The sequence below is a fragment of the Artemia sp. Qi Xiang Cuo genome, chromosome 5, assembly GCF_049724085.1.
Source record: "Artemia sp. Qi Xiang Cuo chromosome 5, ASM4972408v1, whole genome shotgun sequence".
Taxonomy (NCBI): domain Eukaryota; kingdom Metazoa; phylum Arthropoda; class Branchiopoda; order Anostraca; family Artemiidae; genus Artemia; species Artemia sp. Qi Xiang Cuo.
Window position 1 is genome coordinate 13,179,355 of NC_142798.1, and position 23,303 is coordinate 13,202,657.

At 31.5% G+C, this 23,303-nt stretch overlaps 1 protein-coding gene across 1 annotated transcript in view; it reads right to left on the reverse strand.

The window, feature by feature from the left end:
* LOC148951826 (uncharacterized) overlaps window positions 1-23,303 on the reverse strand; it is a 35,464-nt gene that overhangs the window by 471 nt on the left and 11,690 nt on the right. The window contains exons 2-6 of the mRNA XM_089089080.1: window positions 19,803-19,968; window positions 18,952-19,133; window positions 17,142-17,288; window positions 14,188-14,334; window positions 12,511-13,053 (exon numbers count right to left, since the gene is read on the reverse strand). Of these exons, the coding sequence (XP_088945206.1) occupies window positions 12,511-13,053; window positions 14,188-14,334; window positions 17,142-17,288; window positions 18,952-19,133; window positions 19,803-19,968 (1,185 nt within the window). The remainder of the gene's footprint in view (window positions 1-12,510; window positions 13,054-14,187; window positions 14,335-17,141; window positions 17,289-18,951; window positions 19,134-19,802; window positions 19,969-23,303) is intronic.

Genomic DNA, 23,303 nt, shown 5'->3' on the forward strand with positions numbered 1-23,303 from the left:
GGGCTAGTGCCCTTTTTAATAGTTGAAAGTCATTGGAGAGCAACTAACACCCCTCTCACGCCCACCATTTCCCCAAATGCATTCAATCAAAATTTTAAGATAACCATTTTGTTTAACGTAGTTGAAAGTTCTAGAAATTAGATCTTTGAGGATGACAACTCCCTCACAGCCCAGAGGGACAGGGTTGTAATTTATGCCCTTGGTGCTTGTAAGGTATATATAGAAAGCGTTGTCGTAGAATTTCAAAAAGGGCTCATTCGATTGGAAATTGAATACTCGAACGTGATTGGAAGGCTTGACATTTTTATAGTAAAGATTTATGTAGGTACCACGTATTATTTTTTTTATTTTTTTTTGTTTAGACCAGAGCACTTCGTATCGAAGGAGTTGCCTTAGGAGCTTCGAAAAGAACTCATTCGATTGAAAATAGAAAGAGCTAATGCCCTTTTTAAAAGTCGAATGTGATTGGAGGGCAACCCTTATGCCTCCCCAAGACCAGAACATAATTTGCACTTTACTGAAAAAAATGCAAATGAATGTGCATTGTCAGTTTAATATACATATACTTATATTTAGCAATCAAAATTTTAATATTATTTTATTTATTAAAGTTATAAAAAAAAACATTTATATCTTTTCAGTAAAGTGCAAATTATGTTCTGGCCTTGAGATGGCATAGGGGTTTTGAGCACTACTCATGTTAATTTCTGCTCGTTTTGAGTTTGACTCGGTTATTTATTGCAATTTCTACTCGCTTTACAACAAGTCAGACGTAAATAATAGAAATAGCATAAATATGCAATAATAGCATCTACTTATAGATATAAGTAGATATCAATCGTCAAAAATATTAATACCTGGTGTGTTCAAAAAGCTCATTTCAGGATCTGTGTCTCCCCCACTAGGCGTCGAATATCCTGGGGGAGTGTCCCCACCAATCAGCTTAATAGGAGAAAAGTTTTGCATGCTTTGCAAACCTGGAACGATAAGAGGCGGTTTTGAAATTTTCTTAGCAATAAGTGAATCATTCAGTTTAACAAAGAAGAATTAAGGCCTTATTAATATTTACACTGCTAAAGGAGCTCTTATCTATACATGAAAAGGACGTTTTATTCCAATTCAATTAAATACGTTCTTTTAAAAAATAAAAAAGAAGTTAAGAGCTACCAAGGTGAGCAGAATTGAGATTAAATAAAAGTTCAAACTTAAAATAATGAGCACCAAAAGGAACAGTAACGACAATGAATAATCCAGTATAACTTTCTAAAATTACCAAAAACAAGAGTAAAGTACAGGCCTGCTCTTAGGTGATACAGTATGAACGTGGCTAATAGTTTACTAGGAACCGACGTTATATTGATAACTCACCAATTGCCACACATTAAGACATCTCCCTTTTTTTATAGCAGGAATGTAAAATTATAATAACAAATTTGTCTCTTTTTTCTTCTCTGTTATTATTTTGAGACTGAAAGGTATACTTTTTCCAAACCCATTCGGATAAGAAAAACTAGAGGGCTTATTTGATTGTAATTTTACAATGTGTATTTCAATTTTTCATATTAAATATATCTCAGGGACCATCTACCCCCCCCCACGCACTGTGGTCACCACCCCCTCCGCGACGGGGCCCCAGGGGGATAGATGAAGGGTTGATCACACTTTTCCATTAGGTGATAAAACAACATACGCCGTCAACACACCCACAGCGGGTCCGGGGGGTAGGGGGTTTAAGTGTTGTCCTCTGGGCTTTATATTTTTAATCAGATCTTTATGATCTTATAATTGTCATATACTCCTATATTTTTTCTAACTTTTAAGTCAAGATTTACTGTTTTTTTTAAAAAAATATAAACTTTTTTCCATAGCCCCCCCCCCTCCACACTTTATTTGGTCATCCGGAATCTAGGATTTACATTTTCCTATATCTCTTTAATGTAAAATATTTAATTTTTGTGAGATTAAAAATTTCTTGGGGTTATCACACATTAACGGGCCACGAGGCAGTCGTTGTACTTACTACTCTGTGGGCCTATTTTTTTATTTTGTAAGGAATGATATTATAAAATACTCCGCGGGTTCAGTTGCATTGACCTTTTTGGTGTTCTTTAATTTTTTATTAGCAAAAATAGATCAGAGGGCCACTAGCCCCCCCCCCTAATTCCCTAAATGTATCAGTGAAAAGTTTTGAGATAGATATTTTCTTAAAAAAAGTGCATAGTTTAGATATCAAAAACTCCGGTGTTGACGCAGCCTCCCCGGGCCCGGGGGTCGGGGTTGTAAGTGATGCCCTCGGGGCATATATGGCTTTTATGGAAGGTATGGTCTTATAAACTTCATAGAGGGCTCAATTGATTGAACTGAAAGTTGTAATTCACTTTTTCATAGGCAACACAATAGCATTGCCTATAGTAAAGGCCATGCGGCTCCAATATTTTATTAGTTATAATAATTATTTTTTTTTCAGAGGCACTTCATATGAAGTGGATCGTCGTATAAACTTCAAAAGGGGCTCATTTGATCGGAAATCGAGAATTCTATTGCCTTTTTTAAGGGGCGAAGGTGATTGGAAGGCAACTAGCACCCCTTCTACGCCCACTATTTCCCCAAACACATCCAATCGAAATTTTGAGATAGCCATTTCATTTTACGTAGGCCTAGTTGATTTCCAGATAGAAATTATGTTTTTGAGGAAGACCCTCCCCCCCCCCAAAGCCCTCCGGGCCCGGGTTGTAAGTTATACCCTGGGGTATAACTTATTTTTACTTCATTAAAGCATTAGTATACATAAAAATTAACAAAACAATAATTCCTATTTATTATTATAATTGTAGTTATAAAAAAGGACAAAAAAAAAAAAAAACATTCCAGACGGTTGTTTTTTAAAGCAAACATTTATTTTTTAAAGATAAGATTAGAAAAAAATTAGTTTTTTTTTCCTAAAAAATTGTTTAAATGGTTTTTGGTTAATTTCAAGTTTATTTTGATTCTCTGTCTTTTGACATTCATCCTAGGAAGGATTACTAGAGGTGGGTAAGTTTACCAATAGCCTTGAGCGTCTTATTTTGAATTACAGAACATACGGAATTATTTTATTTAAGCCCTCGTTTTTTTTGTATCTTTCGATGGCCCAGTCAAATGTATTTAATTAAAAAAAAGGATAAAAGATTTAATTAACAGAAAAAAAAATAATTGTAGAAAACATAATTATAAACACGACTTTTAGAAAGCTTTAAGTGTACAGAAGAAGATTGAACATGGAGCTAGATATCAGGGTTGTGTATTTTTATTTATAATACTATAACCTTCGTTAAAAATAACTGTCTGTGTGTTTTCTTTTAAATTTCCATTTTTTTTATTTATTATATATATTGATTATTTTTTTTTATTTATTTTTTTTTCTATTAAATATTTTTAATTTTCATTATTATATATTTGTAAAAATATAATAATAATCTTTTTATATTTTTATTTTAGCTACACATTTCATCTTCGAAGTAAAAAAACTTTTGTTAAGATTAGCTTGTTGAGAAAAGGTTATGTCAAAATTCTTACATCTAAAACTTTTCTCATCCGAATGTATTCTTTCTAGCCTCTTGAAATTTGCTTTGTCTGCAAACAATTTTTCAATATTGTTTACTATTCCATAATTTACAACTATTTTACTGTTAGTTGTTGATGTTATTAATTTTTTTTATTTAGTTCTTTGTTTACTGTCAGAATATTTTAAACTGTATTATTTAAAGTTATTTAAAATATAATAAGATATTTTTATGATTTTTACTTTATTTTTTGAATTTTTCTTTAAAACGTTGGAGAGAGATACTGAAGTATTTATCGGTTATTTACGAGTGACAAGAAATGGAGAATGAAGGTGGGTACAATTGAAAACATAATGGTCAATAAGTTAAATATAAATATTATAATTTTTTTTATAATCTTAATATTTTTTAAAGAATAATTATAAATTTTTTTACTTTTATAAATTTAATAAATAAAAAAATATAAAAATTTTGTTTGTTAAATATATGTATAATTTTATTAAACTGAAAATTCAAATTCATTTCTGTTTTTTGATTAAAGTTAACATTTTGGTCTAGACTAGGGCCGGCAGCAGTGTGTTGCGCCCATCTTATGATCATTTCTGCTCGTGTTTAGTGTGACTCGTTTCGTTATTGGCCTGTATGTTGGGTGTGGGTGTGCTTTATGTGTTGCTGATGATTTGTGTGAGTTTATCTCTTTTTAGATTTATTTATTTTATTTTGCTAATTTTTATATAATTTAGATCTACTTTTCTTTTACAAAATTATTGTTTTTAATATTTTTTTTAATTAACTTATTTGTGTTTTGTATTTGAATATTATTTTATGGGAAAAATAAAATAATAATTTAAATCTTTTCGTTTTTAAGACTGTATAGTTTTTCCTGCTATTGGTATGATGGTGGAATTATTCAAGAAACTTTTAACAACACACTTATAGACATCTTTACACGAAAAGTGATGTTTAATTTAGTTTCATACGTTCTCAAGTTGTCATTAAATTGATAAATTGATACCATACGCAAAAAATCTGTTTACTTTCTTTGATGTATAAAAATCTGTAAACTTGAATATATTTTTATTTTTTTAAATTTTAAGATCAGAAGAATACAAAAAAACTAACATAATCCCATACTTATTTAGTGTTTTTAAGATTTTATGACTTTTTTGTAATTATATTTATAATGTGGATTTTTTTTTTATTATGTTGTCCAATATTTGTTTTTAAAAATAAGTGGAACTGGGTTAGCTGGTACTGTAATGGTGATAAGTTGCCCTTCTAGATCTTTAAAATATTAAACATTGTATCAGAACTCTATATTTCCAATAGAATGATCACAGTTCTAAGGAAAAAAAAAAACTTCGTATAGAATAATTTCCATTTTATAAAAAAAAAAAAAAAAAAATATAGTTACTAAATTTATAAGATTAAATTTGGTCATATAACTTAATTTAAAATATAATGATAACTTTTTACATTGTATAGTTAGCATATTTAAATAAAAACCTGATAAAAAAACCGGTCAGTTAATATTACAATTGAAATGATAGGGTGTTTTTCTTTTAATAAAAACAAAAATCTTTTATCTAGTGAACAAACCTCGTTTTTCAACTCTTTACATAAACCAAATGAGAGTTTAATTTGTGTGGGCAAGAATTCGAATGTGAGGGGGGGGGGGCTAGGGAAAATTACCAACAAACAGATATTAACATTTCCACAGACATTTTACGTTACGCAAGCAGTATCTTTTTAAGTATATAATAATAAAACACTAATAACCTTATATGTAACCAGGTCATAACATATAACCAGTGCACTGAGGGCTGACTTGTGACTTCAGGGTAATAGATGTTTAAAGGTTTTTAAGTCTCTACAATTTTTTAAAAGATACAATAGCCACAGACATGATTGACAAAAATAAACACAAAAAAAACACATTTAAAAAATTTAATATTATAAAAAAATTTTAATATATTTGAATAAAATCAAAAAAGTATAAAGAAACATAAAGCTGATTTACATATATTTTCATAACAAACTCTGGTGAGATTTACATGGACATGACCACATCAGAATATTTGAGACTGTGTGTGATTCTCAGACGAGTGAGTATGTTTACTAAAGGTGAATTAGTGTTGATATTTTATTAATTTTTTTATTTTTTTTTAGTATTTTGAAATCATATATAACACAAAATCATTGATAATAAGTGTACTAACAATTTGCTTTTATTAAAGTGACGACATAGGATGAAAATCTCAACATCGTCCTGGAGCTACTTCAGTATGCATGTTATTTCATTTAATTACATTTATAACGGATGAGCTTTTCATTTTTTACCAGAAAATAGATGTCATTTAATTTTTCTTCATATCGAATAAACAATTAACTGTTTTTTGTTTAATTGTAATTGAAGTGTTCTCATGTGAAGATTTAATTTATTTTTAAATTTGATAAATTTACTACTTTTATTTTTTTTTTATATTTTTAATTATATTATTTTTTTATTAAATTATAATTTGTAATTAATATCAAAAGGAAAAAAAACGAATTATATACAAAAGAGCAGCAAAAACCAAAAAAAAAGAATCAGTTAAGCCTTAGACAACATTACCTATATAATCTAAAGCCCAAACGGACAGCCTTAACACTGACAATATAAAAAATTTAAGTACAATAAAAATATTCAGAGAATACGGAGAGGCGTGAGGGGTCTCTGACTCTCTCGGGTTGTTGGGGCTTTAATAAAATTTAAAACCCTGGGGGAAAACTGTGGTCTAAGATATTTACCAACATTTGCTAAAATGCTGCGTAAAATCGTACATAAAAACATAACCCTGTTTATAATTTTAAGTAAAAAAAAAAAAAAAAAGAAAAGAGCTCATCATCTTATATAATAATGAAGTCCCGATCACGTTTAAATGGTTGTCTTATACTAATAAAAACAGGACTTTCTTTTTTAAATAATTACATCAGTTTTTGCATTTATGCTCTCGCTTCTGCTCTCACTTCTTCTCTCCATTGTGCTCTCAATTCTGATTTCAGTCCTGGAATTTAGTTGTCATTTTTATTTAATAAATTTTGTTAATTATCCTATTTGAAATCCTGATAAATCACATCTGTGCAGCTCAATACACAGAATACACCATTGTTTTACTCAGTAACTATAATGTCTCTTTCATTATAATTATAACATACAAGATATTATATTATTATAATAGATTATAATTTATCTACACAAAAAGTCTCGAAGTATCAAGGACACTTGAAATGAAATACTATTGTTTAAATTAACAAAGTGGAATCTTACATAACCCTCTATATCTTCAAAATGAGTACATGTTGGTAATTTAATATACAAGGATAAATACATAAACAGTAAAAAAGAAAATTTTTGTTTTTAGACTACCAAAAAATTATACCAACTTGTTTTAAACACACAAACAAAATAAAAAACAAGCAAAAAACCCTACTTAATACTCGAAATATTTTTAAAGATTATGTCTTTGTTACTCATCTTATTTTTAGAAAAAAAAAAGTATTTTTAAATTTATAGAATCAGTTTTTAATATTTTATTTTACTTTTATATTTTTCACAAAGAAATCGTTATAATGAACTTAATACTTTATAGTTTTTAAAAAACCAAACTAAAATAAACAAAGCCTCTAATTTGCAGTACAGATTAATCAGTATTAATTATTTATTTTTACAAGTCATTGTGTAACTTAAAGTAAATAATAAATGTTTCAATATTCTAATATTTTATCCAAAAAGACTAATTTAAATATAAATTTACCACTTTTAGTAAATATACCGACAATTCCTCAGAACACCCTATCTTTCATTGTATAACTGAAATAAAATAATAATTTTTTAAACATTATAATATTTTTTCTAAAATAAAAAAATAATAATTTAATAATAAAGTCTGTCTCTTAACACTTGTAGTATAGATACATATCTTTCCTAACGACAACCTGTATGTCCTGAACAAGCTGACATGAAATACTACTACTACTATTAACGACTCACCGCAACACCAAGCAGATTGAGTCCAAAACAGCCACGGACGCTCCTCGTCCAGACCACTCTATTCAAAGCCTCCCTTGTTACACCCACCCACGACGTTCCCCGGTCCGGTAAATCTTTCTTTATGACGTCTTCCCACCCCAGACAGGGACGACCTGCTTTCCGTTTATTCTTGTGTTAAGGCTTTTAATTCCTGAATACTCAAATCACGTCGTACAGGGTGCCTCCTAATCCCTGTACGTTTTAAGGTTCGAACTTGTGACTCAGCCTCTTTAACAGCCCCCCCCCCAACTGTGCCTCCTCATCCCTGTACGTTTTAAGGGTTGGCGTGGTAACTCAGCCTCTTTAACTCTTTAGAAAGCGTAGTTTTTTTTCAAATAATACACATCAACAGGTTAGACATTCTTTTTTATGAAATTTGACGCGCAGATATTTTCATAAAAAAGCATGTCTAACCTGTTTATCTGTATTATTTGAAAAAAACTAAGGTTTTTCGTAAATGTAAATTCGGGGGATAATTTTTTCGGTCTAAAAATATCAAAAGGCCCTAACAGGTCGAATTCTGCTTCGAATGAGTCCTCATTCAACCTGATCCGTTGCCAACTGTGGCCTGTAGGCGTGGCTAACAAAAAAAAAGAAATGATGAATTTTAAGTGGCTCTATTTTGATTTTTAAAACCGGGAAGGAGGGATCGTATTGAGCTGAATTTGCGAGGATACGCGCCCGGGCCAGCGGACCGCACACCCAATAATTTTCAGCCCAATCGGACAACTTGAAAGGGGGGGCTGTGATGGTTGGGTCCACACTTCCGGCCCCTGTTACCCCAGGATGATACTGTCGGAGGAGGATGAAATGTTGCAAGTGTCTTAGTTTGAGCTTGGGCTCCAAAATGCAATGACCGCCGTCTCTCAGCGACCTCTAGGAACTGAAATCGCTTAACAGTGTGGTGGGTCGACTCTTTATAGAGTCACTAGTGTGCCTCCGTGAGATTTGGTTTTTTGAAATCAGGGACGGAGTGAGCGGATTGAGCTGAAATTTCGAGGATAAGTGCCCGGGCCCTAGGAAAGCTTAACCTCTAAATTTCAGCCCCCTCGGACAACGGTAAAGGGGGGCTGGGGTGGGAGGGTCCAAACTTCCGGCCCAGTTTACCCCATGAAGATAAAGTCGGAGGAGGATGAAATTTTGCAAGTTTCTTAGTTTGAGCTTAGGCTACAAAATGCGATTACCGCCGTCTCTCTGCGACCTCTAGGACCTGAAATCGCTTAACAGTGTGTTGGGTCGCCTCATTATAGAGGCACAAGTGAGCCTCCGTGACTTGATAGAGGCACAAGTGTGCCTCCTTGATATAGAGGCACAAGTGTGCCTCCTTGATTACTTATTATTGCTTGACTAACTGTTAGATGATTGTGTATTATTCTTTTCTTTCTCGACAGGGTGTTTTAAGGGTCGACCTTGTAACTCAGCCTCTTTAACTCTTTAGAAAACATAATTTTTTTAAAATAATTTAAAAAAGAAACTGATTTTTTTTTATATTTAAATTAAGTATATAAAAAATTTAATCTAAAGGTGAATCGAACTCGGGTTTTCCGCCTAACTGCCAGAAGTCTCACCGCTACACTAAAGAGACATAATTGAAAACGTTTTTTAGTGAGGTGATGAATCTTTTTGCCGCAAGCAAAACTTGATATGTGGTTTTTGGAAAACAGGGAAGGAGTGATCAGATTGAGCTGAAATTTCGAGGATAAGCTCCCAGGCCCCAGAAAAGCTTATCCTCTAAATTTCAGCCCGATCAGAAAACGATACAGGGGGGGGTGGGGTGGGAAAAATTAACATGGGCTAATATAGGAAAACGAGGTTTTTCGTAAATGTAAATTCGGGGGATAATTTTTTCGGTCTGAAAATATCAAAAGGCCCTAACAGGTCGAATTTTGCTTCGAATGAGTCCTCATTAACCCGGATCCGTTGCCAACTGTGGCCTGTAGGCGTGGCTAAAAAAAAAAGAGAAATGATTTTTAATGGCTATATTTGGTTTTTGGAAAACAGGGAAGAAGTAATTGGATTGAGCTGAATTTTTGAGGATAAGCTCCTGGGACCTAGGAACTCGTAACATTTAAATTTCAGACGAATCGGACAACATTAAACGGGGGATGTGGTGAGAGGGTCGAAACTTCCAGCCCAGTTTACCCCATGAAGATAAAGTCGGAGGAGGACGAAATTTTGCAAGTTTCTTAGTTTGAGCTTGGGCTACAAAATGCGATTACCGCCGTCTCTCTGCGACCTCTAGGACCTGAAATCGCTTAACATTGTGGTGGGTCGCCTCTTTATAGAGGCACAAGTGTGCCTCCTTGAAAAAAGTTTGGAACAATAGGAAGAAGTGTCTTTGAACCAAGATTAGAATATTGGAAGCTATAGGAATGGCAGTGATCAAATACGGTTCCAAAGTGGGGGCGCTCCAAAAAATAGAGGAAGATACGCCGGATATTATCCAGAGAATTTGCCTTCGATTTGTCTCGGGTACCTAACAGACTGACTATATTTCAAACGATAGGCTGTGCGAAAATTTGGTTCAATCCCGCTTCCTAGGGCTATAATTGAGAGAAAGGTTGAGATGGCTAGGGCACGATCTGTAGATGAAGGATAACAGATTGTCCTTTCAGGTCAACCATCTAGGGTTCAACGGACAGCAGCTCGTCCACGGTTGGGACGAGAGGACCTCATAAAGAAAGATTTAAGGGAAATAGGAGCGTCCTGGGAGGGTGCAAAGAGGAGGGCTTAGATGAATTGGGATGGAGGATGAACGGGCGTATTTGTGTTAACCTCGCGCATTTTGATGCTTCAGTGAGTTGTTAGTAGTAGTATTTAACTCTGGAAAAGAAAAATCAGCAATTTTAGTTGAATCTGATCTTTTACAAAAATTCTGAGTAAACACGAAAAGATGTTGACAATAGAAAACATAATAACTGACACCATTTTCTGTTGCCACATTGCACTTTATTTTGGCGCTACCATAGATAAGTTTATATATATATATATATATATATATATATATATATATATATATATATATATATATATATATATATATATATATATATATATATATATATATATATATATATATATATATATATATATATATATATATATATAAAAGGTAAAGAATATTTGATAGTTGGAACAACATTGTATAGCAGGTTTCATTTTTTTTCAAATCTGTGGATTCATCGAGTCTGAAATACGAAGTTACTCAGAATTTTCAACAGAGAATTATTTAAACTTGCTTAAAAATTGAAAATTTTACCTACTTACTTTACTTACAAAGATTTTAGAAGCTGTTCTCCGGAATATCTTGGTTCATTTAAAAGATATCTTATTTTGTAATAGTTAGGCTATCCTATCAAATTCGGAAATGAAATAATAGAAGATAGACAGAGTAAACATAATAATAAAATAAACGAAGTGCCACAGTCTTCTGAATCGAAAATGATTAATAATTATATTTCTTTACCATATGTACCTGGCATAGGTGAAAAAGCTAAACAAAATTACGTAGATATAACATTGATGCTTGCTTTGAATCAATTAGACCATTTAGTAACTGTCTAAATTCTTGGAAGGATCCTCTTGACAATTTAGAGAGTGATATCTGTAGCATTCCTTGTTTTTGTGGAATATTTTACATTGGCCAAACCCACCAACAGTTGGTGAAATGGTTTATGAGCATCGTAATTCAATCAGTAAGGCTCTAAAATTGATACTTTCGTTTCAGATCTGGCAGAACACACTCAACCTCCCTGAACATTGCATGTCACAGCCATTTCTAGCAATGAGCCTTAAAGAAATGGGCAAGAGAAGCCATTGAAACGAAAAAACATATTTTTGCTGATCTTTCCATGAACAGAGATACGGATAATTTAAATATTGACTCAATTTATTCCATTATTTTTGAAAATGATAATATTGATAATAATGTTAATAAGATCCCTCAAAATGACCAGGGGACTAAAGTAACACAGCTTTCAATGCCAACAAAAATATATTTAACAACAAAATAATTAATGTAATATTTATTTTTTTTTTATTTTGTATCCAGTTGCTTCTGCGTATTCACTGAAGTCACACGTAATATTTTATAGAAATACTCTTTGTTGTTGAATCAGAGTAGTATTAATTGTAAATATACAGATATTGGTTTATTTCTTTTTTTATTGTTTTTAATTTCAGATTTTATTTATTTAGTTTCTTCTAAATTTAGCGCTGAATTATTCAGAAAATGAGAGGGGCTATACCATCCTCAATCCCTTGCTTGTTACACTAAATTTATTTTGTGCTTTAAAAAAGCTTTTTATTCCAATACAATGGCCCTTGTATCTTCGTTAAAATTTAGAATTTCGGAAGGGGGTTCAGGCCCACTGCCCTCCTACCAAAGTCTCTTTTGTTGGATGGGTGTATTTGGATACTCCTTTGAGTTGGTCGTCCGGATTTTTAAATCAATTTCTTATGAAAACAATATATTCGGCACGTTCTCGTTCTAGAACTGGTACCTTCAACACTTTTTCGTATGTTTTGTTTTTCCAAGCAATCTTGTACCATACTTCTGTTAAAAATCCTTATTAATAATAAATTTTGAAATTTTTTTTTTTAATCTTAAAATAAGGAGCAATATTAAAAATTAAAATAAACAGCATTTATCGTTTTGTAAGAAGGGGGGGACTCCTTCTCCTCCTCTGTCCCCGCGAACATGCTCATACTCTACATTTGAAGATAAAAATGACATACTGGAGTAATAAAACTTTCATTAACATGGTGAGGCTTAATTATACTTTCAAGATGTGCAGTGCTAATTCTCAGTATGTATACTAGCAGTAAGTGTAAGCTATTCAAAATTTGGGTTGGCAAGGAGTCACAGCTAACATTGTAACAGTAACAAATAAATACCTTGACAGTATCCATCAGTGGTGGGATTGAAAAAAATTTCTTCTTTTGCCTTTTCATTGCTTCTCTTGTATTCATTATCAGTAAATTTAAATCCAGTAATATCTTCTGCAAGATGCTTCCTCACATTTAAATGTTCCTTTATATCGTTAACTTTCGGACATAAGCAAATGGGGCACTTCTTTTTTTTATCAGCTTCATGTTCTATATAATGAATTGCATAATCCAAATAGTTATTTATTTCTTTACGACAAATTTCACAGATAAATGACAGCCCTGTTTCACAGTTTGTCGACTTATGCAGTTCTAAGAAATAAAAATAATTTTCAATCTTTCCACAAGCACTACACCGCCATTTACCACAGCAGTTTTCTTCAATAGTGCGTTTTGTTAGCTTTTCAATCTCGACAGTTGTTTTTAAATAAATTTTTTCACGTGGTTTCGACTGGTTGGATAGACTTTTCAACCAAATAGTTTCTCCAGTATTTGACATATCCTTAACAAGTCCACTAGGTTTCTTCAGAGAACGACCGTTAGAGAAAGAGCCTAAAACATCAGAGAAAATTGTAAGGCAGTTAAATTATCAGCCAATAGTCAATATTAATATACAGAACAGTCAGATTCCAGGTGAGATAGGAATTGAACAGTATCCCCCCCCCCACCTTACTGTTCAATAAAATGATTGGAATGAAAGTATCTTGAAAGAGGACAAATTTACCACCTGTAGACATTTCCAATGCCAAATATTTTTTCAGTCGACAATATTGGCGTCGCTTTTGGTTGACTCTATTGACCACACAATTCTTTTGTCGGGGGCATTCTTAGTTTACAACCCTGCTTTGTGATCTTCTAAAAAATATTTTACAACCTTCACAGGTCATGATTCCATAATACACTCCACTTGACTTACTCCCACATACCTTGCAGGGGAGGATTTCAATTTGGACTAAAAATCGAAACGGAAGATAAAAAAAATAATTAGGGTTGGAAAAAATTAGTTAATGAAATTGGCGAAAATATTTGCAAAAACAAAGGCCCATCAATGTAAAAGGTTTGAGAATACCGTTAGAAAAGCTATTAGAAAAACTTAAACACACATTTTCAGACGAAATTTTAAATTATCCCTTTACCTCCAAATGTCTACACATTGCTGACTTCCATTTTTTTTTGTTTTTTTTTTATTTTTTTTTCCTCTAAATAGTGTATTTAGAAAGTTTTAGCTTTGAGACAAGATTCAGGAGAAGAGAAAAAAGAAAAGGCCTGCATAAATATGTGAAATACCCTTCCCTCTTTTTCTCTTAGTCTAGAACAAACTCTATTGAACAATTTGCAACCAGAATTTTATTCTTGTTATCTTATGACGATTTTTGTAATAATTCCTTCAGCAGACTAGTTAATTTATTGATTTTTCGTTTATTAATAAATATTATTCTATTTAGCCACCTGGAAGCATCTAGAGACTCCAAGAATTTTGTTATATTTTTCACACATTACAAAAATTAAAATTCCATGAAAGAATCACGTCATGCTTCATAAAAACTGAGACCAAGTGTATCAAAATACCAGATTATGCTTTATTTGATAAAAAAAATTTAGCCTAATATAAAATAAACAAAAAATGAAAAGGCCTTTGTATTCTTTCTATTTGATATTCATCAAACATTAAAATCGAAAGCATACCTTCTTCCTTTAATGTGAAAGAGCCAACAAGAGCCTGAGATGAGTTGCAAGAACTGCTCTTTGGAGTTTCCAAGTCATAGGGTGAATGAGAAAAATTTGAAACTTTCATGGACTCATCATTTTTGATTTGTAAAGGATCCACATTTTCTGAAAGATAAAGTGACTGAGTGACACAAAAAGCAAACAAAATTAAATGGCAAAACGTAAAATGAATCCTTTGTTGCATTCTCTCGAAGGAGAAACTTTGGTTTGAAAATTGTCTCGTGCACCTTGCTTTGGCTTTTATTCTACATTTAAAAATTTTGAAGAAAATAAAAGTATTGGAAAACAAAATTAAATTGCTGGCCTACTAATTTACAACTTTGTTATGTGAAACTTTACTTTTAAGTTGTTGCGTGTTCATATTTTGATAAGTTTTTGTTTATGTCCTTTACTTATACTGTTATTGTACAACATTATCGTAACAACTTATGCATTTGTTTTTTCTCTACAAGTGTTGGAAAAAATATTTGATTTGCACATTTTTGGTTTTGTTTTACACTCTGCAAATCCTGTTTGACTGAAAAAAGAAACAGTTTGTACAGAAGATTGTTATGAGCTGTTTTGGCTGGGAGAGGTTTGTTTTAATGTTCTGGTTAATGTTACATTGGTTCAATTTTTATTAAGCCAAATCTAAAATGGGTGGCGTGAATACCAGGGTCACCTGTGCTGGCAGACAATTTAGGGGAAATTTTTTAGGTTAAAACCGCAAGCAGTTTTTGGCTTGAAGCATTTCTTCACAAAATCTGCTGATGAACTATGTCATTTTCAAGCATTAGTTGCCAAATCTACTCACTATCTGCTAGGTACTAGTTGGGAGGAATGGAAAATTTACAAGTTTAATTAAATTTGGATGAGTTTTATCTTAAAACTGCCACTAATTTTTCAACGTAGAGCATTTTCTGACAAAATCTGATGACACATTTCACCAAGCCATGAAAATTGTGGAGTAACATGGTTACCAGGGGTACCCCATCTTTTGCACGCCTTCTTTACTGTGTGTACAAGTTTCAAATCGTTGCAAGATCCTGGTTTGAACCGGGTTCAGCATGCCTTCCTTTATGCTAGGTATTTTTTAATGGCAACAGGGAGGTATCAAAGGTTCAATGAGTCCCGCTCTGTGACAATAAATACATTCTTATTCTTCTTCAACCAAATCCCATATGCCCAAATAAATACGCCCAAATCAATGGAAGGAAATCAGTCTCAGTCGGTGAAAAGATCAAGTAATTGTAATAGCACTATCACCTAAATTAGTCTTTGAAAATGACTAGCTGGCCAGTAAAATCTACCACTGCTCCCCCTCCCCAGAAATATACATTTTGGCTAGTGACATCTCTGATTTTAAGAATTGAAAAATCTTTACCAGTTTCTTCTTCAAAGAAGAGGTGTAGTGTATGCACCTTTCTACAAATAGATTTTTTTAGGAGGAAGGAGTACCAAAGTCCAAATCTATGCCTCAAATTATAGATTTGATTACTTGAATATACACAAATAGCCAAGGAGCATGTTTGTTGAACTGCTAAATAACTTGGCCTAAGAGTGCTGAGACCTCTTGTCTTTACAGTCTAGGTGCAAGCAGGGTTCAACTTTTTCGAGTTCAGAAACTCACTGACTTTAAAAAATTTGAGGCACACCAGATAATTGACCAAAATTACCATCATTAATGAATTAAGAGCAATCAGAAGGTGGGCAGTGTTTAGGGGTGGTGTAAGACTCAGAAAAAACATCCATTGGTTCTGAGTATTTCCCACATAAGTTTCAAGCAGATATTAACACTTTCTTGAAAAAGGTACAGGATGGGTGTGAATCATGAAAGCCATCAGTCTCACCAGCCTAAGGTAATTGTCATATAGTGTCCAAATCAGCTAATTAACAAAATACTATCTAGCTAATTTTCTTTTAAAAAATTGGCAAGGAGCAAGGACAAAAGGAAATTTGTTAGGAATATGTAAAAAAGATTTGCATCCTGTAAGCACTAACTATTTTTAGCACAAAATCAGATAAAATCTCTTTTGTCACCGAGTCAGCCGGTACTTGATTTGCACTTAATCCACATGCTATATTTGGACCTGGTTCAAGATTTGGTATTCAACTTACATTAAAACTAGTCATTTCCCAAGTTTCAAAATCTACCTCTTGTGTATAATTAGGGTAAGAAAATCGTGTTTAAGAAGATCCTTGAACTATAGTAAATCGATGCTAATTTACATACTATGATAGGTAATGGTAAGTAAAGACATATCTTAAATGAGCAACAAAGAGGGCCTAGCTTCGCAAGAAATGGCATAACTTTGTTTTGGAGAGCAGAGAGGCTGAAGTCTTTAATTAGAGAAAGGAGGATGTATCATCAGGGAACACGAGCTCAGGGAAAAATAAATGAAAAATGATTTATAAAATCTAAATGATTTCTTTACCTCCAAATGTCTGAACATTGCCAACTACGACAATATATTTTCTTATTATTTTTCTCTGAATAATGCACTCTGAAAGTTAGAGCTTTCAAACAAGATCCAGGAACATTTTTCAATGTAATTATTTTTATCGTGATTCCAGGCAGAAAAAAAAGAAAAGAAAAGCCTAAAGAAATATCTGATACCCCCTCCCTTCCGAAATTTATTTTCTCTTAGTCTAGAATAGACTCTAGCAAACAGTTTGCACCCAGGGTTAATTTTTCTTGCTTTTTTTAAATGCCGAATTTTGCAATGGTTTCTTTAGTTAAGTCTTCTGGGCAGATATAGAGACTCCGAGCATTGTCTTTACACATTCCAAAAATTAAAATTGCGTCAACATTCATATAGACTGAAATCAAGTGTGTCAAAATACCATTTTATGCTTTATTTGACAAAGTAACCTAATGCAAAATAAACAAAAGAATGGAAAGAATTTTGCATTCTTCCTGTTTGAAAGCATACCTTCTTCATTTAATGTGAAAGAGCCAACCAGAACCTGAGACGAGCTGGAGGAGATACTCTTAGGGGTGTCCAAACCATAGGATGATTGAGAAAAATTTGTAAGTTTCATGAGATCGTCATTCTTAATATGCAAAGGATCTGCGATTTCTAAAATATATGTAATATGACACAAAAAAGCATTACAGAACACATGGCAAGATAAAACGTATAGTAAACTATACAATGATCCCTATGTTCCTTCTCTCAAAGGAGAAGCCTTGGCATGAACATTGCCTTGTACACATTATTTGGGCTTTTATGGTAAATTACAAATTTTGGAAAATACAACAGCATTGAGGATTTATCAGTAGACTAGAAATAGCTGCCATAAATTTTGATGGTAAATCTAGGTAAAACACAAGAAAAGAGAAAAGACTACAAAATAATTGAGACCTCTCCTGCCCTCCCCAGCTCATTTTCTCTAAGTCTAAAAAAGACTCTAGGGAACAATTTACAGATAATATTGTTTTTCCTTCTTTTCTAACAACAGATCTTGCAATAATTTCATATTGCAATTGATTGGTACCTGCATTACGCATAGCCTACTATTGTCAGCATGCAAATTAGTTTAAGCTCAAGATGCAAAAATGTAAGTTTAATGATAAGTTGGTTCGAATGCTATGTAAGTTTAGTTAGGATATAAAAAAATGTCTTTTCTTTAGTTTTAAATCTATTTGATTCTTAATACTATAAGAAAAATCAGAAGCAGAAAAATAAACACTAATTTTGGCACACAAAAAGTTTACTTGCCTAAACAGGGATGTTGTATCAAAATCCTGAAATGACTAATTTTTAAAAGGACTCGAATTTTTTCGCATTTACATTAACATTTCAATTTATAGACAATAAACCTCGCAACATTGAGCTGTCTATTTCCATTTTTTAACTTTAATACATCAAAAATTATTAAGACTTTAAGGAATAAATACTACTATATGTACATATATTAGACTGTCAATACATATTCAACTTTTTTTCAGTAAAGTAAAAATTATGTTCTGGTGTTGAGAAGGCATGGGAATTGTCAGCCCTACTCATGTTAATTTCAGCTTGTTCTTAATTTTACTCATTTATTAATAAAAAAGTCTGTTTGTTTCGACTTTTATTTATTTATTGATGGTGATTTGTGATAGTTTTACAGTTGGAAGATAATTTGAATTTATTTATGATGATTTTTGAATTAATTGGGTTATTTACTTTTCTTTGAACAACTTATTTAATATAAAAAGTTTTCAATTTAATTTAGGTTTGTTTTTTTAATTATTCACTCTTTTTCATTGAAAATAAAATAATATTTTATTTCTTTTCTGTTTTGTCCTATAAGAATACATAGTTTAGCTTGATTTATTTATTTATTAGAAAAAATCAAAAATTTTTTAAAATAATAAAATTTTTAAAATATTTAAACAAAAATAATTTTTTAATTTATTTTTAAACATCATTTTATACTGAAAAAAAAAACTTAATACAAATATACAAAAATTATATCTATGATCTTTTACAACACGGAAACGCTTACAATCTTTTAATTAAGTTAAATTTAATGAGAGGATGTGGTAATTGTAGTAGCAACAAAGTTTCAACTTAATATCCTCCATCGTCCAAAAAAAGTAGCTGCTACCACCAATGAAATGAATAATCCTGACAGGTTTCATATGGACTGAGACAAAGAGTGTCAAAATGCCAGTTTATGCTTCATTTTATAAAAAAATGACCCAAGTACAAAATAAACAAAAAGAGGCTTTTGCACTCTTTCTCTTTGAGAGCATACCTTCTTCCTTTAATGTAAAAGAACCAACCAGAAGCTGGAACAAGCTGTGGGAACTGCTTTTAGGAGCGTCCAAATCATTGGATGAATGAACAAAATTTGGATCTTCCAAGGGTTCATCAGTCTCATTTTTCAAAGTATCAATGATTTCTAAAAGATAAAGTGATTGAATGATGCATACGGCACTACAAAAGACATGATATGTTAAACTATACTATTTAAGAGCACTTGCAACATCAAATCAATCATGGATCCTAACTCAAGAACAATGGAATACAACTCAATCATATTGTCTAGAAGAAAATAAAGGAGACAAAAGGGCATCCAAAAATATTCAAATCTTTGTGAATCTTACACTGGTTGCAAACATTAAAAACCATGAATTAAAAAACAATTTAAAAAAAAAAAAAATTAAAATTTTAACAAATTATTCTTTAAAAATTTAAAAAATATTGTTTTTTTAAAATACATCAGAAAAAAATATTAGTCTGTTCTCTTTATTAAATGCTAGGTTATGGTATTGGCTTGTTGGTGAGTCCATTGTGGGCAGAGAGCATGGTGATTCAACTGTGGAGAAACAGAGGGTTTAGAATTGTCACCGCAGTAGGCACTATGTTGGTGAAATGCCAGCTTTAGACAGAGTGACACAAGACAAAATGTTTGGGGTGAGGGTTGTAAATTTTAGGCATTTTTACGAACTTGTTTTATTTAATCAACAATTCACAAAGTACCCATGTCTTTGATACCTTATAATGTAGAAAAGAATTGCTTTACAGTAAGATAATCAGGGATTTTTAAAGTTCTGGTCAAGATATCTGATTTCTAAGGCATTAACGCCTTTTCCCATAGGATACCTTATATTTTGCATAATAGACCTTGCCCAATAGTATGCTGGTTCCGGAAAAGAGGAGACATTGCGAATTATATCACACAAACCATTCACTAATATACTTCTGAAGCCATTGTCAATTAAGCCAAGCCATATAACATGGAAAAAATTCCAATCCTTCAATGACATGCCTTCAAAATATGAAATTGTCATTGAAAATAATTGTTCAGTTATTTCTTGGTTTTAAACCATTCAGCTCTCCTGAAATTTGGATCCAGAGAGAAACAATACAAATGTCAAATGTACCAGAACAACCTTATGAGCATGAATTATTACGGTTAAAGTAAAATCTGAAAAACTCAAATCAAACATTCTACACAAACTATCAAATAAAGTGTCATAAATCTTGAGTTTTTGGATCACTTTGCAGCACTTATTTATAATTGATTGGCCACCATAATTAATATTGTAAATTTTGTGTAGTTACTTTGTTGTTTTACAGTTAAAAGCAAGGATCAAGGTGCTATAACTACATAGGTTTGTGCAAACCGTGGTAGACATTTTTCAGTATTTAGTTCCATGGTTTTATTTATCAAGGTCGTCTTTTTCACTAATATAGAAATTGAGTGGGTGAAATTGACCATGAATAAGGTTTTTTCAGTTTGAACTTTTGGTGGTTGTGGTGTCAGTATTTTCATCTTGCAATTATATATTTCTTAAATTTCCAAATATTTAATTTATATAGTGAACCAGCAGATCTATGGTCCTTGGGGTCATGATTTTACTGACTAGCTACAAATATCTCAAGTGAGAAGCCTACCCCCACCCAACATATATGAAGCCTCTTGATTTATGATCCAGATTAATATTGCTCTTTTACACCATAGTAAAGAAAAAGACGTAGTAGGCATTAAATGAAAGGATCATGTGCTGTTGTGCAAAAAGTGGGTAGCAAAGTATCAATGATAATTGGCAGTTTTCAAATTTGTGGGCATATTTTGTCTGAAAACACCATTTTTACATAAAAAAATTATTCAAAGAAAAGCTGTAAAAACACACGTTGTGCTTCACCATGAAAAACGTTGATTAGCATTGTAGTAATGCTAATTTTAAGTTTCATTGGAAGAGTAAAATCTTTGGTAATATTTTTTGTAAAAATAACATGTTTTTTAATATCATTAAATTTTTTGTAATTTCCCCCGAATTCTTAATTTACAAAAAAAAAAATCGGTTCCCAATAAATCCCCGTTCGTTCAGGGTTTAAATCCCAAGTGATTTATAACAAGTGACAATCCACCCCTATTAACTATCATTTCCACTTAACTTGACATAATTTTTTCACTACTTTCCAAAGTTTTTGTCTCAATTATTTACAAATCATCAAAAAAACAGACAGAAATCATTGAATTACTGACCTTTCTTCCTATGTTAGTAAGAATTACATTTGAACACATTTATGTTCAGTGTAATTCTGAGCATAAATGTAAAGAGGATTATTTTAGACAGCTGGGTCGTGAGTTTAAATTTTGTTTTCTTTTGCTATTCTGTTTAATTTTAAAAGGTATAATAATATATTAGAGTTTGATTGAAAAATTATTCTTAAAAAGAAAAAGGGAAAACATGTACCCTATTCAGAGAGAGGGGAAGGGGATTTTGTTATAAATTTTGAGATATATGAGTTATCAAGCTATATATTAGACAAACATAACACTCAATACCTATTTTTATGTTCTTTCAAAATGTAACTGTCAATTTACTCAGAAATTAAATGGACCACTTAAGATGATACCTGTTTCTCTTATTTTCTGCAATTAAGTTTGAGTCTTATTTTCTTTTACTCTAGGTTTTGGCCATAATATATAAATCTTAAATACATATGATTTGAATGCGCAATAGATAAGAGGGTACTTAGGCCTATGTATTATACTGCCAACACTCAAGTTTACACTTAGATAATTTAGTCAATTAGATAATTATATGTGACCAAAATATCTGGTATTTTTTGTGAAATTTATTATACACTTTCTATTAAAAAGGAATTTATCCCTATTTTGGACTTTTTATTTTAAATTTCACACTGGGAAAAAACCGGTTTTATATGCCTGTATTAAAAAAAAAAAAAAAAAAAATTTAAACAAGAAAAACGGGTTTTAATTTTCTATAAAGCAGTGAAATATAAAACAATTAATTATACACAAATACTCCGAATATTTCGGCCCCACGTCCGGGAGCATTTATAAACTTAAAAAAAAATAAAATGAAAAAAAAAAAAAATTTTATTTTTAAAAAAACTTAACATACATCAAAATAAAACATAATAAACACATTAAGAGAAAGAAAAAAAACAAAAGAAAAATATAAATAAATAAAAAACAAAACTCACATATTAAATAAACACTTCCATGCAAAAAAAAATTTTTTTTGTTTCATTTTATATTTTTTTTTTCCGTTGAGAAAGGCTCCCGGACGTGGGGCCGAAAAATTCGGAGTTTTTGTGTATAATTAATTGTTTTGTATTTCACTGACTTATATAAAATTAAAACCCGTTTTTATTTTTTAAATTTTTTTTTTTTTTTTAATGGAAAATCAGTGTTGTCTAAGAAATTATTTTATTTATGTATTAATAAAAAATTATATTAAAATCAGATTAAAACAAGTGGTAGGTGACAGAATAAATTAGAATTATATAATTTTTGATATATATTTTTACAATAATTGGGGTGGGAGGGTAGTTGAGGCCAGGTAAACCCCCTCCCCCCCATTTGCAAATATATAACCTAAATTTGTTTCTGAAGTATTATATTTTCATCATGTTTTTGTATTTTTCATTAGAATTAAATTAAATTCTTGAGTGTTGGCAGTAAAAAAATAAGTAGGCTATTCATTAAAGGAATTTATCTTTTTGCCAGGAATCTTCACCATTTACAAATTTGTTGAATTTTGCTTCATTTGGTATGTAAAAATTAAGTACTTTTCTTTTTTCCTTGAGAATTTAATTGTGCATATAACCTTTTATCTTCATATGTATTCCCCTTCTCCTCCTCCCTTCACCACTGCTATCAAACAACATAAGCACAAAAAACAATATGGAAATCTTTTTGCAAGACAGTGGATATAATTTGAATGAATATATCGTCCCTCTGTACAATGACAACAAATATATAAAAGATAACCTACTCACAACCCCCTGTCAACAAGAAACCAAAAAATTAAAAATATTCATTCAAATTAATAATTTTCAAATTCACTATAAATTCACATTATCAACACTGTCTTGCAAAAAAAAATCCCGATTGTTTTTTGTGCGTTTGTTATTTGTTATGGACAGGCAGTGTTGTATTTGGTGCTATTTTCACCACTGATAGTCTGGTTCCCGTCTCCCTGCAATATTTTTGGCAGGCGTCCATGATTGATTGAGTGTTTCAAATTCAGTATAGTATCTTTTTATGGTCAAGTAATATTGTTCAGTGAGTGAATGAAATTTTACAGAATAGATATTTTGCTCAAATTAGGACATTAGATTTTT